This window comes from Tenrec ecaudatus, chromosome 3, assembly GCF_050624435.1.
Source record: "Tenrec ecaudatus isolate mTenEca1 chromosome 3, mTenEca1.hap1, whole genome shotgun sequence".
NCBI lineage: Eukaryota > Metazoa > Chordata > Mammalia > Afrosoricida > Tenrecidae > Tenrec > Tenrec ecaudatus.
In genome coordinates this window covers 68,693,041-68,711,494 of record NC_134532.1, presented here as the reverse complement: position 1 = coordinate 68,711,494, position 18,454 = coordinate 68,693,041, and the positions used below count along the sequence as shown (strand labels likewise).

General features: G+C 40.9%; 1 protein-coding gene across 1 annotated transcript in view; it reads right to left on the bottom strand.

The window, feature by feature from the left end:
- TTC29 (tetratricopeptide repeat domain 29) overlaps positions 1 to 18,454 on the bottom strand; it is a 181,134-nt gene that overhangs the window by 10,737 nt on the left and 151,943 nt on the right. The window contains exon 8 of the mRNA XM_075543526.1: positions 11,983 to 12,106. Coding sequence (XP_075399641.1) covers positions 11,983 to 12,106 — 124 coding nt within the window. The remainder of the gene's footprint in view (positions 1 to 11,982; positions 12,107 to 18,454) is intronic.

Sequence of the window (18,454 nt, the reverse complement as noted above, 5' to 3'; positions counted from 1 at the left end):
GACTTTCTATTATTCCTCAGAGATTACTGTTAAGAGTAGGCCTAGCAGTGCATGGATTCAGAACTCAGTTTGTTCCAAGGTAGAACAAGACCTGGATATGTGCTCCAAGGAAAATTCCAGTCCAGGACACTCCATGGGGCACTTCTCCTATAAAAGGTCACTATTATTTGGTATTGATTCACGAAATGACAGTTATCAAGAATACAGTTGTAAGGCATTGCACAAGGTGTATGAAAAATGAGTAGTTTTGTAGAGGGTCTTGACAGGCTGAAGAAAAAGATTGCTTTTAACAATTAGGAAGAGGTTTACAAATTGTTAACGAATACTGATTACTATTAGGTAAAAGGAATGCATCCTTCTCAATTTGTAACTGGTGATAAACTGGTTAAAAATGGCATAAAATTGAACATGCATTTATTGGGTGACTCGATGAACACGCACGTTTGCTCACCAATTCAGTGCCAGGAATTTTTTGGACACTGGAAATAAAATAATAAAAAATTGACATGGCCTCTGTATCATGACACATTCTGGCCAAATTTTAAAATGAGGATATTATATGCAAGAAAACTATCAAATAAGCTCTATAAGGAAAATTAAATTAATATAGGAACATAATCTGGTAGCAACTTTCCATTTGGCTGCCAAAAGAAGACTTCTGTGAAAATATGGTATTTATCTGGGATGTCTGAATGACAAGAAGCCAGTAATGTACAGTTCAGATAGAATATTCCAGTTAAAGCAAACATCCTATGGCAGAATCAAGCTTGGTATATTTGAAGAACTCCAAATGCTTCAATGTGGCCATGGTGGAGGGGATGAGATAATAGGAGATGATCAGAGATGGCCAGAAGGAGAAATAAAACAGGGTTAGAACCAAACGGAAATGTTCCTTGTACGCAAGGATGATGAAATGTCATCTTGCATATTTGGGAAATGTCAAGAGAAAGAGAGAGCAGAGGAGAGGAGAGGAGAGGAGAGGAGAGGAGAGGAGAGGAGAGAAGAAGAAGAAGAAGAAGAAGAAGAAGAAGAAGAAGAAGAAGAAGAAGAAGAAGAAGAAGAAGAAGAAGAAGAAAAGAGAAGAGAGAATCCCCACAAAAGGGTAAAAGCCCTGGTGATAGAGTGCTTAAACACTGGACTGCTAACCGCAAAGTTAGCAGTTCACAACCCCAGCCACTCCACAAAAGAATGATGAGGCTTTCTATTCCCACTAAGAGTTAGAATCTCAGAAACCCACAGGGGCAGTGTGACCCTGTCCTATAGGTAGTGTACTGGTTATGCATTGGGCAGCTAATTGCAAGGTCAGTGGTTCAAAATTACCAGCCACTCCTCTGGAGAAAGATGGGGTGTGCTACTCCTGTAAAGATTTGCTGTCTCAGAAACCAACAGGGGCAGTTCTACCCTGTCCTAGAGGGTTGCTATGAATTAGCATCAACTCAATGAAAGTAAGAGAGAGAAAGAGAGATAGACAGACGAAAAAGTTTAGTAAAGCAGAAGTTCAGTGAAATGTAGGAAATCCTCATTGAGGTGGATTGACATAATAAACCACAACAATGGATTCAAATGTATCATAGATCATAAAGATGTCACAGGATCAGAGAATGTTCCTTGTGGTGTATGGGGTCATTATCAGTCTGAGTAGAGCTGATGTGGTAGTTACATAATCTGGTGTCAATTTGAGGATTCAGAGTGAAGGGGTAGAGTCTAGCCTGTTAATCAGGTAGTAGCTTGATGGCTTCATTTGGAAGTGCTAAGGAGATAAATAGCTCACAGGAGGCAAGACACATGCTCACTCTCTGAAAGACATTTCTGTGGAGAGGACGTGTAGAGAGAGGCTGATGGACCCAGACCTCTGGAGCTGGAGAAGCCACGTGGAGACCCCTGCCAGCACTGAAGGATTTACAATGCCACTGGATCCACAAGACTTTCCACTCACTGCCCTGTGATCTTCCTGCATGTGTTTGTGAGTCCAAAGAGGACTTTGTAGATTGGTATCAGCCACATGGGCTAATATCAGACTTAAAGACTTGATCTAGACTGGGCTGGGATGTTTTCCCAATATTCAATAGCTCTTGTATATAAAGTTCTTTTTTATATACATATGAGTGTCTATGAATTTGTTTCTCTGCCCAGACTAACACAGCTGACAAGTAACAAAAGCACCAGCATTAGATGTACAGGTGGAGACAACAAGTAAGCAGTTGGCTTTACAAGTCTGGAGTTCAAAAAAGGAGTCAGAATTGGAGCCATCAATTTGAACATCATCAACATGTGGGTGGAATTTAAAACCATGGACCTCTTTGAAGTTAGACGAGGAGAATTATTAGACTGAGAAGGGAAGGTACAGGAAATTCCAGAGTGATGTGCTATCATGACCAGACATACATTTAAAAATAGAATCTATGGGAAAGATGGTGATATGGATAAGGTTTTTAATAGGTGATATTTTGAAGTGATTTAAGATGTCTAGTAGCAACTGGGGTATGGGTTTGGAGTTGAGAGAACTGAGCTTGAGAAATTAAAAGTTAAGTCTTACTGTGTACCCAACATACACTAAAACCTCTAGGAGGAACCATAACTATTTAAAAATACCCACTCCTTACATAAGGAATCCTGGTGGCACCATGCTGCTGATGGCAAGTTGAAGTTCAAAGCAACCAGTTAAGGGATGGTTATCCCTTATAGTATATGGGCACTATGAGCAAGAATTGGCTTGATGGAAGCGCATTTTGTTTTTAAATCCTTGTATAACATTTTTTCAGTATATCTAGTTATTGGCATTTGAAAGATATAGGAACTGGAGATCATAAAGATGCAAGGTCATAATAAATGACTGAGGAAAGATTCTAATTCAGTTGGGTATTAGCTTCAGGTAAGTCCTCTGTACCCGGTTACCATTTCCTTCTCAGAGAAGGTATGTTTCATCTGGACAGACAGCTTAGCTATACAAAAGGAAATGGGTACAATTAGGAAAACATGCAGAAAAAGTAGAGTAATGGAATGATTCATTGAGAAGATTCTGGGGAATAGCTTTGCAGAGCTAGAAAGAAATCTAAGGTATATTGTCTCCGCCCACCCCCCCAAAAATGAGGAAGGGAAAACTAATGATTACATAGTTTAATAAATCTCAGTTTTCATGAAGCACAAATAGGAAACCATCACATACAGCAACTCCACCCAGAGTTCAGCACATTGAAAACAGCCCCCAAGATCCCATTGGCTCAATGGTGAAGAGAAGACAAGAATGAGCTACACATTTATTCACACAATGCACTGAAAAGGGTGGTAGGAAAATACCCAACACAAAATGCACGAGATAACATCACAGAGTCCACTGATAGCGATCATAACTCTGAACTCAATGGAATGAACTCACCCATTAAAAAACAAGAGTCTAGCAGACTGGCTTCAAAAACACAACCTATTAATCTGTTGCATACAAGATACATATCAAGTTTGCAGACAGAATAGGCTGAGAATCAAAGGTTGGAGAACAATATTCCAAAAAATGGCAATTCAAAAAAGAAAGCAGGAGTTCCAGGAAACTACTCAAAAAGCCAATGCCGCGAAAAGCTGGCTCTTTGAAAGGATTCACAGAATTGATAGACCACTGGCTTATACATGAGTATTTTGGTAATAATAAAGCCCACAGACAGGGAAAACATCTTTTGCAATGACACATAACACAAAGGCCTTATTACTACAATCTACAATACTCTGCTAACCTACCATTAAAAAACAACACTTTGAGGCATTCATCATTCCGGTCAAATGGCCTGAAAAGAAGTTTCACAAGGGTGGAAATCCAAATGACCAACAAATGTATTAGAAAATATCCCGGATCATTAGCCATAAAGAAAATGCAAATTAAAGCAATTATGAGATAACACCTAACACCCTTAAAGATAGCCCAATTCAAAAAATCAGAAAGCAACAAGTGTTGGAGGGGATGTGGTGAGATAGGAACTCTTATCCACTGTTGGTGGTTCTGTAGGTAAGAGCAGTCTTTATGAAAATCAATTTGGCAATACCTAAAAACAAATGGAGCTACCATATGACCTAGCAATCCCCCTATTGGGCATATACCCAGAAGAAGAAATCAACCATGACCATACATCTGTGCTCCAATGTTCATGGCAGCACAATTCACAATTGCAAAGAATTGGAAACAAGCCTAAATTTCCATCAACAGACGACTGGTTTTAAAAAGTCGAGTATATACATACAATGGAGTACTACACATCCCTAAAAAGCAGCGATGAATGCATGAAGCACATTCTCACATGCGAATAGTTGGAGGAAATTATGCCTAGCGAAGTAAGCCAAGCACAAAAGGACAAATGCAACATGAGTCTATTGAGGAAAGCTTAAAAAGCAATAATGATTGTAGCGATACCAGGAGGGTAGGGGGAAGGTGGGGGAGAAACAGGAAACCCACTACAGTGATGGATGCTTAACACCCCCCCTCCCAGGGGGACGAAGAACAGAAACATGGGCGAAGGGAGACAGTGGATGATGTAAGATATGAAAATAATAATACTTTGTAATTTATCAGGGGTCCATGAGGGTGGAAGGGTGGGGAGAGAAAAAAGAGGAACCAATACCTAGGGCTCAAGCAGAAAGAAAATGTTTTGGAAATGATGATGGCTACAAATGTGTTTGATCAAAAAATGTGTTTGATACTATTGATCTATGGATATTAGAGCTATAAAAGCCCCCCCAATGATTTATTAATAAAAAATTTTAAAGTCTGAGTTGTAAAATGTCTGATACCTTTTGAAACCATACCGTCAACAACCATTTAACAGCCAGGCTCTGTTTTAAAAGTGGATTTTTTCACTGAGGGAAAGATCTGGAGAGAATCACAGAACTGTAAATAGAATATGTTTTTAACCATTTTAGTAACAAATCCAGCTTTGTTTTCAGGTTCACTGTGCTACAAAAAAATCCTGTTATAATATTACCTACCCAATGATGTCATTAGGGAGCCCTGGTGGTGTCGTGGTGATGCGTTGGGCTGTGATCCACATGGCCGGCAGTTCGAAATCACCAGCAGCTCCGTGGGAGACAGACTGGGCTTTCTACACACATGGACAGGTACAGCCTTGGAAACCCACAGGGGGTCGCTGTGAGCCAGCATTGACTCGATGGCCGTGAGTTTGTGTAAGTTTGGTTTAACGATGTTACCGCTATTGGCCCTCGAGTCGGTTCTGAGTGATGGCAACACGGTGTGGGCAGAGTTTATGCTGCTCCCTACACTTCTCCCGGCTGTAACTTTTGGCAGCAGATTCTAAGACTTGTCTTCTGAGGTCCCTCCCGGTGGGTTTGAACTCGGGTTATAACTCCTAACCCTTAAATAAAGCCTAGCGCTTAACTTTTGGTGCTACCCTGAGACCTTACTACTTTATTATTTATCAGAGTTCATCTATGATATTAAAATATAAAGGATCACTAAGGTGCATTAATCAATTTATACATATGAAGGATGTCATTAAAGATGGATACACCTGGCACCTCCACATTTTTTTTTTTATCCAGCATAGGGTAAACTGATGAAAACTACCTTTTGACAGCTGACCCAGCTTTTGGATTATCATTTCATGTCTCTAGCCTTTTGATATTAAACTCTTCTTTAAGAATTATAAATCAGGGAATAAAATACATATTGATGAGACACAAATTCTTGGCAGAAAAGTTTTAAAAATGCAAGCATAAAAATATTATTACTCAGGAAGATTCACTATTTTATTTCTCTTATGATTACTGTAAGTAGAAGGGCATGGGCTGAGAGTCAACCTCCTTGCTGTAATAAAAGGTGGAGTTTGCACTCTTGGTGGGTGGTAGAATATAATGATTTGTGCTTTCTGTACTTCTGTTTGAAGAGCAATCTTTGAAAAATAAGACTAAGAAAACCGAAAAACAAAACCAACTCCCCCCCTAAACTATATATTATCATCAGGAATGCCAGTTGTATAGGATAAGCGACTCCACTCCACTGTCAGCACCAAGAAAGTGGGGTGGGGGGGTTATCTATTTGTTTTCTAAAACTACTGTATCCTGAAGAGTACACAAAAGCGATCACAAACCAATGATAGAGCTGTCCACCGAGGCAGAGAGCTGAGCTGCAGAGACTAGGGAGGACGGGAAACAGAAGGAAAGACTTAGGGGAACTGGCAACAGAGAGGGAGGGTAGAAGGAAACACTGGAAACAAAGTCAGACAGCAGCCATCTAAGTGAGGTGTCAACTTAGTCCACAGGGAAGAAGCACACCAGCCGTGTGATCCAAGGACTGTAAAATCCAAATCTGAAGGAGGGGATGGTATCAGAGCTGAAATTCTGAACACTCCGTTTGCAGAAAGTTACGGATGGCAGCAGAGGTCCAGACTCCCTTTGCAGGCTCCACATGGACCAAGCCTCCAGTGAATCCCTCTGAACATGGTCCAGAGATGGGAGCAGCCTTGCTAGCAGACAGAGAACATTATAAAGTTAATTACGGCAAATGTAGTTAGGTTAAAATGTAATACCCTATCATTTGATTTCTTTTTGACATATTTTAAAGTTATTTCAGTTTTTAATATTTTCTGCTTTAAGATATGTAAAGCGTGTCTTTTTGATTGATGTTTTTAAATGGGTTGTTTAGTAATTGCTATATTTTATGTTTCCTGTTTATGTTTTGTATGAATTTATGTATGAGAAATCCAGGATAGATAGATCTATAGAGACAGTAATTGGATTGATAATTACTTAAGGGACTAGCAGGGGAGAATGAGGGGAAAGTGGGAGCAAACTACAATGAGCATGAGAAGATGTTTTAAATTGATTGCGCTGATGATTGCATAAATCTTCTTCATATGATTGAATGATTAAATTGTATGCTATGTGAGCGATATGCCAATAAAAGTATTATTAAAAAAGAACTATTTTTACTGGACAATAGTCACTCCAAAAATTACATAGGACACTACTTAGGGGGCCGTGGGAATGATTGTACAACTTGAAGAATGTAGTCAATGTCCCTGCACAGTGCAGGGAGGAATGATTGAATTTCTCTATGTTCTCCTGTGTATACTCTCCAAAACCCCCAAAAAACCTGGGGGGAAGGGAGGCAGAAAGTGAGCGAGACCAGGATAAGGAGAGGCCCATGGTGTGTGTGTGTGTGTGTGTGTGTGTAGGGGGTAGGGAGTTGGGGAGGAAGGTAATGGACGGAGACAAGGGAGCCAGCCATGTAAGGAAGGAGCGATGAAGGAGGGTGAGAGGACCAAAGGAAAGGACATTTCAAGATTGCGAGTTTGAAGATAAGGAGAGAGTGAGAAAAAGGGGGGGAAATAAGAAAGAAAAGTGAAACATCCTGTTTGCAATCTTTTTCCATAACATAAACAAGGGAATTATTAGTTTCATGCATTCAAATCAGTTCAAATTCAAAAACCTAAATGTTTTTGAAATCATCAAAATTAATTTTAAGGCAAAGGGTAGAAAAATGCTCTGGCTATGAGTTTTGATTTGAATATCACTGTCACATAGAAACTTTGAGACCTGACACACTCTGACCCTCTAGAAAAGAGTAAAAAATGATGAGTCAAGCTAACCTTGACCTGTATCGCATATGGAGCAACATGAATTAGAATCCAACCATGGCAAAGATAGCAACAAAATAGCACCTGTGTCCCACCAGGCAAGTGTCTAAATATTTTACATTCCTTAATTCTATCCTCATCACTACTTGATGAACCCAGAAAATGAAGTGATCTAGAAATGAAGTCTCTTGACTGAGGTCACAGATTTAATTTTTATTACTTGGGATTTAATCCATATATCATCCTATATTTCAAGCATGTCAATAGAATTGTACAATTGTTACCACAACCAGCTTCCAAACATTCATTTTCTACATGCTTGGTCTCCTTTAAGCTTCTTCCTTTTACCAGCGTCCCCCCACCCACCCCAATATACTCCCCTGCACCCTGAGCTTCTAATTCCACCTGCTGTCTCTCTAGGTTCATCAATCCTGGGTTTCAAACACTGAAACAGGGAAAAGCATATTGCACACTTTCAAGAGGGCGATCTCCATTGACATAACACCTCCACAATACACCCTAAGATGAACAAGCAAAAACCAAACCAAACAATGCAAACCAAAAATACAGAAACCTTTGGAAAACCAGATCAGGTCCAGCCTGTATCACAGGGGGTGTGGCGTGTGTGATGGAATCTACTGACAAAGTTTTAATTGTCCACGCAGATTTATCCCTTTAATCTTCTATAGTCCTCTCTCCCAAGTACTCTGTGCAGTGACCACTTTCCTCCCATCCTTCAGTTTTAGAGACAGGGAGTTCTTTGGAGGCTTATTTCTACGTTGTTCCACAAATGAATCCTGGGCTCCCACTGCCATCCATCGCCTTCTGCACACCAGATTCTCACAAGTTAGGCTCTGATACCAATCCCTCCTTCAGCTTTGAATTATATGGCTTCCAACCCTTCGGTGACTGATGAAGGTGTGCTTCTTCCATGTGGACTTATTTGACATCTCACTTAGATGACTGCTTGCCTGAAGACAAGGTCTTTAAGACCCCAGATGTGATTTAAAAAACACACTTTTATTGGGGGCTCTTACAGCTCTTATCAAAATCCACACATTCCTCCAGTGCGGGGTCCTCAAACTTTTTAAACAGGGGGCCAGTTCACTGTCCCTCAGACTCATTGGAGGGCTGGACTATAGGTTTTTTTTTTAAAAAAAAAAAAACTATGAACAAATTCCTATGCACACTGCACATATCTTATTTTGAAGTAAAAAACAAATGGGGCAAAAACACTCGGCGGTCTGGATAAATGTCCTCTGCGGGCCACATGTGGCCTGCGGGCCATAGTTTGAGGATGCCTGCTCCAGTGTGTCAAGCATATTTGTACATGTTCCACCATCATTTTCAAAGCATTCTCTTCCCACTTGAGCCCCGGATATCAGCTCCCCATTTCTTCCACTTCCCTCCCCTATCCACCCTCCCTCACGAACCCTTGATAAGTTATAGATTATTTTGTTCCATATCTTACATCGTCCTCCATTGTCCCTCACCCACTATTCTGTTATTTGACCCCCTGGGAGGGGGTTCTAGTTTGATCCTTGTGATTGATTCCCCCTTTCTCTCCCCACCTTCCCCTAATCCTCCAGGTATCTCTATTCTCATTGTTGGCCCTGAGGGGTTTATCTCTCCTGGTTTCCCTGTGTGTGGGCTCTTATCTGTAGCAGTGTGCATGCTCTGGTCTAATCCGATTTGTAAGGTAAAATTGAGGTCATGATAGTGGGGTGAAGGAAGCACCAAAGAACTAGAGGAAAGTTGTGTGTTTCATCAGTGCTATACTGCAGCCTGACTGGCTCATCTCTTCCCTGTGACCCCTCTGTGAGGGAATGTCCAATAGTCTACAGATGGGCATTGGGTCTCTACTCCATGCCCCCACCCGATTCACCTTGGGTATGTTGCTTCTGAGCTACATGGCTATACACCATCTAGATCCTTTGCCACATTTTGCTATAGCACCGTATCTTCTGTGTTCCCTTCCTGAGGGCGAGTATCGAGTAAGGTCATGATGTAAGAAAGAATTTTCTTAAGGTGGAGCTAGGATTTAGTGAGAGCCCCAAACTCATTCCTGGATCTATGCTTCCCCCGCCCCCTTTTAATTTGCTGTATCATGGGAGTTAATGCATACGTCATATCACTCCATAGTTCAATTCATATCAAACAGAACTATGCAATTGCTACCATAATCAGTCTCCAAATCTACTTTTGCTTCCTGGACTCCTGGACACCATGCCCCTTTCCCCCCCATTCACTCCTCTATATCCCTTCTCCCCGCAAGACCCTTGTTCTCTTTGCTTTCCCTATAGGCTCAAGGTCCCTGGGTTTCATTTAGTAAAAAGTAGCAAAACAACACGAATTTAAGTGACCCCCAATGAGAACACAACTCTGAGATATCCCCTCATATGAACAAGCGTAAGCAAAGTAAAACAGAATGTCCATCACAGGATTGCCGGAGCAATACATATCTTAATGCCACATGCAGGGCGGTATTAAGACCTTGTTTGTCTGCCAACCAACAGCACTCACCCTTGCTGCAGTGTCTTCTGCTTCCTCAGACCCAGGCATTTTGCACGCGAAGTCCTCAGTGTATGAGTGTGTCTGAGGTAGAGTCTAGTGTACCCAGCCAAGATCCCATTTATGGGGTCTCACCGACGCAGCCTCTAGAGTATGACAGCGCCCCGAAGATCCAGATTTCAGTGTCCCAGCATTCCAGGGCTCCTGGCCCGAGTTCCTGGGGTACCCCCAGTGCCCACCTGTGGCATGTCACTAAAGACATCCCCACCTAATGTCCCCCCAAGCATCCTCAGCCACTCTTCCCCCCACCTGGGGTCAGCAGATTACAGATTTTGTAAGTGAAATAGCAGCTTAGTATCCGGACTAATGCTTATAATTAATAGACACAGTTTCTCAACAATAAGACTAAGTATAAAAACTCCTGATCACTATTCTCATGAAGTGATAGTTCCTATTCATGGTTGAAACAAAAACGACAAAAAGAAAATGCCTGCCTCTCTCATGGGACTGCTTGTGGCAGAGAATGCAGCTATGAGAGATCAAAATCGGGGAAAGCTAAGTGCACGTGAAAAGGAGGAAGATGCTCGGGCCCAGTGGCTGCAACCGAGGGTGCAAATGTAACAGGTTTAAGGATGACTCATGATCGGTGGTGCTTCTTTTCTTTTGCCTTTGTTTACTACCATTGTTTCCATCTATTTATTTATCATTCTTTTAAAAAATTCATTTTAATAAATCATTTTATTGGGGGCTATTATAACAATATATCCATTGTATCACGCACATTTGTACATGTGTTGCCATCATCATTTCCCGAACATGTTCTTTCTCCTTGAGCCCTTGGTATCAGCTCCCTTTCCCCTCCCCTTCTTCCCCCACCCTCCCAACCTGTGAACCCTTGATAATTTATAAATTATTTTTATTTTCATATTTTACACCGTCTGCTGTCTCCCTTCACCCAAGTTTCTGTTGTTTATCCCCCCGACCTGGGGCGGAGGGGGTATACGCCGATCATTGCGATCGGTTCCTCCTTTCTCCACCTTTTGCCCCACCTTCGCCCTTCACCCATGGTCAGTGGTGTTTCTTTCTGTTGTATAAGAGGGTCTCCATGAATCAGAGTGCACTGATGGCACCTGAAAAGCACAATGGCATCATGACCAATAGTCAAGCCACAATTCTGACTCCTGGCAATGCTATATAGGATTCCCAAAATTGACAGTCTATATAGGAGCAGTCAGCCTGATCTTTATTCTGAGGAGCTCTTGGTGAGTTTGAACTACCAACTTTGTACGTAGCAGGCCAATAGTTAATCCACATTGTTACAAAGCTCTTTACTATAATCAATACAGTTTACTAAATAATAAATGGTTTCTTGAATGACACATTTTTACTTTAGAAAATTTCCTCTTCTTTCCCTTCGCTCCCATATTACCTATCAATTACTAAAATTCCATATTTTCTTATGAATTACTCTTGGAATTGTTTTTTCCTCTCTTGAGTTACCTGAAGTAGTTCGCACAGCTAGATGACTACAGCAAGAATTTAAAGTGAGGAAGATGAATGTAATTATAATAAAAGACAGAGCCCACTGTTACCATAAAGTTCGGTTGGATTTGAATGTTTCTCAAATCCCAAATCATTTAGAATTGGTTTTTGGCTGTGAAGATATTAATCAGGGTCCCATTATCACACCACTGGAAACTTGTGGTATCTGTCAAAGAACTAGAAAGAAGCATTTCTCTCCGCAATTACTGCTTCGCCCCTCTCCTAGATCCTGTATCCAGGGGAGGGGCTCTGGGACATTTCGGAGAACACCCTGTGGGAAGGTGAGGAACAAATACGAATAGAATTTTTAAACTCTGAAAATTTCTCTGTAAAAAGAGGAACTACCAATCCTTACCTTTTCATTGTAAATGTCTCCAAGCATTGTACTTGCTCGCACAATATCTAGGTTTTGGAAGGTGTTTCTTGCAATTTCCAGAACTTTTTTCAAGCATTTAATGGCTCCTTGAATTTCTCTTTGGCTGGAACAAAGAACATAGAAAAGCATCGGGCTACAGTCTTAGCATCACAGTGAGAAGACAGTACGTGTATTTGCTTTAGAAAAATAATGAGGTTTATGGTGTGAATGCTAAACACAGAGGTGACTTGTCCTTGTAGGAGAATGTGGTGAGTCAACACTTAAACCTTCTAGCTCTTCTGAATTGTTTGTGGGAACACCAAATCCTGGAATTTGCTTTGGGAAGTAATTTAGTAGCTCCACAAAGCATTTTCTCCCTTTATTTATTGGGAGTTAATACATATATCATATTATTCCATAGTTCAATTACATCAAACAGCAATGTACAATGACAGCCACAGTCCATTTCCAAGCACTCCTTTCCTTCCTGGACTTCTCAAAACCTTTATGTCGTTCCCATGTAATCCAGACATCCAAAAGAAAAGAAAACACGCTCCCCCATAGTAGTTTAGACATGGATGTGCATATAAACATTGGTGATGTTAGCCAAGGAGCGGAATAACATGTGGTCCCTCCATACCGTGGAGCTTCATCCATGGAAAGGAATGCCAGCATATGCGGTGAAAGCAAGTCCCAGCAGAGGGGAACCTGGAGAGCAGACTAAGTGAACGAAGTCAGTCCCAAAAGATCACATATCACTTGATTCTGTTTACATGATCTATTCAGCAGGAAAATCCATACGGAATTTTGATTCAGGTTCTCATGAATACAGTGGGGAATATATAGAGATAACAAAAAGAAGTATGCCTTTTGGGCGTCCACTTTCCATTATGAGCGACATAAAGTGCCTAGTGTGTGTCTTTACTTTTGTTCTTTTCCCCCCCTTGCTCTTCCAGGTCTTCTTCAACATGCAGGATGGGAGTTATCACTGATACGCAACTCTTCTTTCTCTCAAGACTGTGCTGTCATTCCGTCTTAGGTCTTCTCTGACTCTCAATTCGCTTGCTACTTATCCAGTATCTCTCATGAACTTTGAGGCTTCTGCCTGCCCAAAGTTACCTTTTTCCACCATTCTGTTCCAGGCTTCTTCTCCCCTCTGTCCGATGGCACGCTACTAGCAATTTCGCATACCACTGGCCACTCCGCCGGAGGAAGACGAGGCTGTCTGCCACCTAAACGATTCTCAGTCTCAGGAAGCCCCGTGAGGGCTGATCTGCATCAGAATCAAGTCAGTGGTGTTGCGATGGGTTTGATTTACTCCAGATCTACGTTTCCAATTTCCAGGTTTCCTTAAAATGCAGAGACGTGCAGTTCCCTCCAAGTATCTACTTTCAAGAAGTCTGAGCATTTCTTGGATCTTTTTGTAAACCTCTTCACATTACTTTGTTATAGAACACTCAGAAACAATTTCATGATTCCTGCCCCCCTCAAATTTACCTATAGAGATTATTTTAAAATTGTGACACCATTTCCCCCCCCCCCCAACCTCCAGCTGTTTCCAACTATCAAACCTATCTTTTAAACGATGATGTGCGGTTACTGGAGCTACTTAAAGGGATAGGCCTCAAGTTAAGAAAGCAATTTCAAAAAGGTTCCCTTTAAGCATGCAAGGGCAGATTAGAGGTAGCAACTTGCATAACCTCTCACGGTTTAATTGAGATGATATGTGTGTGTGTGTGTATATAAAATCGAGATGATATGTATATATATATATATATGTTTTGATATGTTCATAAAAATAAGTTATTTAAAAGGCAAAATATACTAGGGTGAGTATTAACAAGGCCTAGGTTAGAAGCACAACTTAACCTATTTGCTGAATAACTGACCATATCTATATTTTTTCCCATTTTAGTTTTCTTATTTTTAAAATGACCATAAGTACCCTGAGTTAAAAACTTAAATATGTATATAATGCTATCTCTATATACACACAAGTTGTATAGATATACATATGTAATAAATTTTAACATAAAGTTGAAGAGTTGATAGCAAATTATGGACAGTATTCTGTCGTATGGGGATTCTGGAGAATTAATTAAACAGTGCTCACGCCGCATCAGCATATGGACCAATAGACCGTTAGATCCAACAGAATAGAGGGATGCAACGTTAGAAGTGGGAAAAGCATGCATCAGTCTTTCACATATTTATTTATCCCGTGCTCAACAGATGATGTGAGGAGACTGACTATTTGAAGAATGAGGTATCTGGAATGGAGGAAGACTCCAACGACCTGTGCTACTCAGAGGAGCATCTTACTGAAAATAAGGAAGACTTGCTGCATTTGTTCATGACGAGCAAAGTCTCCAGCCTTCAGTATGGGCGATACTCTCACTCCCGGATCAATAAGCAAGCTGCATCACGCTAAACAGCGAAAACACCGAAGTTATCATGGGTTTCATTTTACTTGCATCCACGATCAGCACCCATGGAAGCTGCAGTCAAGAAAACAAATGACGTTTTGCTTTACACAAATCTGCTGCAAACGATCTCTTTAAAGTGCTAAGTAGCGAAGATGCCACTGGGAGGGTTACAGTGTGCCTGACAGGAGTCAGCTGTTCTTGATGTTCTCATACGCATTACAAAGGGGACGGGAGTATGGAAGAGGGAACACCGATTGCTTTTGAACGATGGTGTCGGTGAAGACTGGTGAAAGCACCAGACACCGCCAGGAGGTCACACACATCGGGCTTCGAAAAGCACAGCCAGGTAGTTCCTTAGCAGTGAGGGTGGCGAGCCTGCATCTCATGTACTTTAGACACGTGACCAGGCGAGGACGGTCCTTGGAAAAGGACGTGGTGGTTGATAACAGGTAAGGGCAGCAAAATGGAAGACCCTTGATGAGATGTATTATGCAATAGGTACAACAACGGCCTCAAAGAGAGCAACAATTGTGATGGTGGGACAGGACTGGGCATGGTTCTCGTTCTGCTCGGCAGTAGGGCCTCTCTGAATTGGAGCCAAACTTTAAGGCGCCTAAAACTAAACACTCACTGCCGCAGAGCCATTTCTGACACACAGGGACCCCTAGGACAGAGTAGAACGGCCTGTGTGGGCTTCTGAGATGGCTTTTATTCACAAGCCTATGTAATTATAGAGAAGTGATAGATAAAACATATGTTGTTATTATTAGGTGTTGTGTGTGTGTGTGTGTGTGTGCAGGCACACATGGGGAAATGCCTATTAGAAAACACTGTGCATGAATTCCAATGTTTTGCACAGAAATAAATTTGTGCTAACTCGTCATACTGCATCTGAGTCGGACTCGGTTTCAGGCATTAAGAAGAATGAGAGTTTGACAAGAGCCCCTTCCTGAGCAATATGAATTCTGCTAACATTGAAGCAAGCGTAACCATCAAATTTATGGTAAAGCTTAGGAGGAAGAATAGTGGAATCATTCATGCTTTATAAAGAGTTTATGGAGGCACTGCCCCCAAATGGAAATGAGTTTTAAGAAAGGATGAGAGGACATTAAAGGTTATGCCTACAGCAGCAAACAAAACACATGAAAATGCAAGGGAACAATGTTGTTCTTGCCTTAATTGAAACGGAGTAATGATTAATGACAGGAAAAATAGCCAGACCAACCCACTGCGATGGAATCAGCTCCGGCTCCGAGGACCCTTTAAGACACAGTAGAACTGCTTCTGTGAGTTTCCAGGATGAATTCCTTATGATGTGGGAAGCCTCCTCCCTGTCCAGTGGAGTGGCTGGTGGGTTTGAATTGCTGACCTGGTAGTTGGCAACACAAAACATCACCCACTACACCACAAGGGCTCTTGGCCAACATCATAGACATCTCAATTAGTTTAGCTTACACAAATTGAACTGAAAATTAAAGTTAAAACCTTTCTGATTTGGGGGTGCCAAGAGCAGAACTTTCAATGGAAAAAAAAACTTTTAAAGTGGGATCAATTCTCTTGGGAGAATTGAGAGAATTGTCGTCAGAGATGAAGCGGTCATTGGCTTTACCAGCACAATCCTGAAGACAAAGCATCATTAAAGAAATGGTCCCCGAGGGGTGGAACTTGTCCAGGCAAGACAAAAGCAGACTAGCCAAGAGCAAAACTCATGGTGACTGTTCTTTTGGATGCTCCAGTCATTTTGCTTGTGACTTTCTGGAGGGTCAAAGAACAGTAGCATCTGCTTATTATGAGAATGTTTTGAGAGAGCTCGCTAAAGCTTTGGCAGAAAAATGCCTGGGAAAGCTTCCCCAGAGAGTCCTTCTCCACCACAAGACATGCTCCTGCTTATTTCTCTTCTCAAACAAGGGTGAGTTTGCAACCGTTTCAATGGAAAGTCATCAGGCGTCCATCATGCTGTCCTAATGTGGCTCCTGGTGACTTCTCATATTATTGGTATTTTTTATTTTCAAATTTCATTTTTCAACAAACGTTTATAAGACTGCTTGTGTGTGTATGTGGGTGTATACTGTGTTTTCACAAATGATGTTACCACACATGCAATGTGTGGTATACAAATGATTAAATTAACTGAAACATTTCTGGCACAGCACACCCATGTATAGCGTGTCTCATGATATTTCCAGGCTGAAGTTTGGCTTCATTTACCAACCCTCCCATATTAGAGGGAAATGACATGATTCTGCTCATTTTATTTTGCTCTGTTCATGTTCTTTAATTTCCTACTTATGTTGATGAAGAAAGTCTGAGAATGATTCTTTTGATCATAATTTCATAATATAAGTCGTGGTCAAGAAATCATGAACTGGGTTTTGTAGTCCTCTGGTAATTGGAAAATAAACAATCAAAACTGCATTTGTTTTATTCAAGTCGATAATTATAGTGTATTAGCTCAACACTCTAATGAGGTCTTCTTAGTCATAACTGAAGCTAGCAACATAAACTAGTTGGCATAATGTGCTTACAAAAATAGCACATGGTGGTATGTGATATATACATGTATATAGAAAATTATATATGTTCACAAATATAGATGCATCCACATAGATATATATGCTTTGTCATCAATTCCAACTCATAGAAATCTTAAAATGACCTGTGTGAATGTGTTTCCAACTTACAGTCATAGGGTTTTAAACATTTCTATCTACCTTCCTACCAAAAATGAATTCAGTCAGCCATAGCTATCACCACCATGTCTCAAGGAAACAAAGCTACCACGGCCCACAGAGGCAGTTCCACCCTGTCCTGTAGGGTTGTGATGAGACAAACCAACTTGAGGCAGTGAGCTTAAAGGGAGGCATTAAGAGAACTCAGAGGTATAACAAATAAAGGAAATAATATGATTTTCTAAATGAAGGAAACAATACTTAAACATTTAAGCAAGTTTGAGCATTTCAAAGGAGAAAACGCGTTTACCAAATTGACATTAACATTGCAGCCTATTTTCTGGACGATAATATTAAAATGAATTGATTTTAAAAGGAGGCTCCTTTGCATATCAATTAAAGACTTTAGGGGGAAATTGTAATTGTGCGTTTTTTAAAGCTAAAATAAAGTCAGTAGTGCTTATCTATTAAGTTCAGGCTTCAAAACCTGATACATTTTTGATGGAAGTACATTTTGAATTAGGTTTGGACTGCCAGGGTTGTTAAATCACAACATATAAAACATTAAAAGAACAAAAACCCCAAAGCCACTTCAGAGAACTAGAAATACAAAAGAGTATGACTGAAACTGTTGCTGGGCGACTCATGTTGTCTTCTCTCCCGCAGGAGAAACGCCCCTCCACAACATCCGGAAGGCTTTGAATCTTGCCCTAAAAAACAATGCGGCCGAAGAGTCTTTCTCTTATAAACTATATGCACTCTGCAGTGACCATTCAGTTCTCTCCCCCATCAAAGTCCACACAGCATCTGAATAGCAACGTTTTATGCTGGTTAAATGGTCTTCAAATTTAAAAGTTAGCGCTGGGTTGTGAAGCCAATCTTCCTTTGGAAAGGGGAAAAATATCAAATATTTTCTTACCGAATGGCTACAGATTATTTGTATAAGTTAAAGGACAAGGTTACAATGTTAGACAAATATTAATTCCCGTTTTCTATATGCAGTGCACAGGTGCAACTTGAACAGCATATTATAGGGGATAATCACTAAATTCACTCAACCAGACCTCAGAGAGTTAAAAACATATATTCTGAAGAGGAGGACGCCTCGGTCCAAAGAATGGGAATGAAACAGTGCAGAATATTTGTGTATCAAGGTGATTCCAGTTTCCAACTGGGAACACAGGACTGCTAACACCCACATCCCCTGACAACTGTCCAATTATGTATATCACACTTGGCCTACTGTTTGCTGTAGAAGTAATCAATAAAGGATGTGGTTGAGTGAACATAGATTTTGGTTGAACCAATGCATGAAAACTTAATCATTTACTCAGAGAGAAGAAATCAAATAGAGCAGAGATGAAGCAGCCGCCCAGG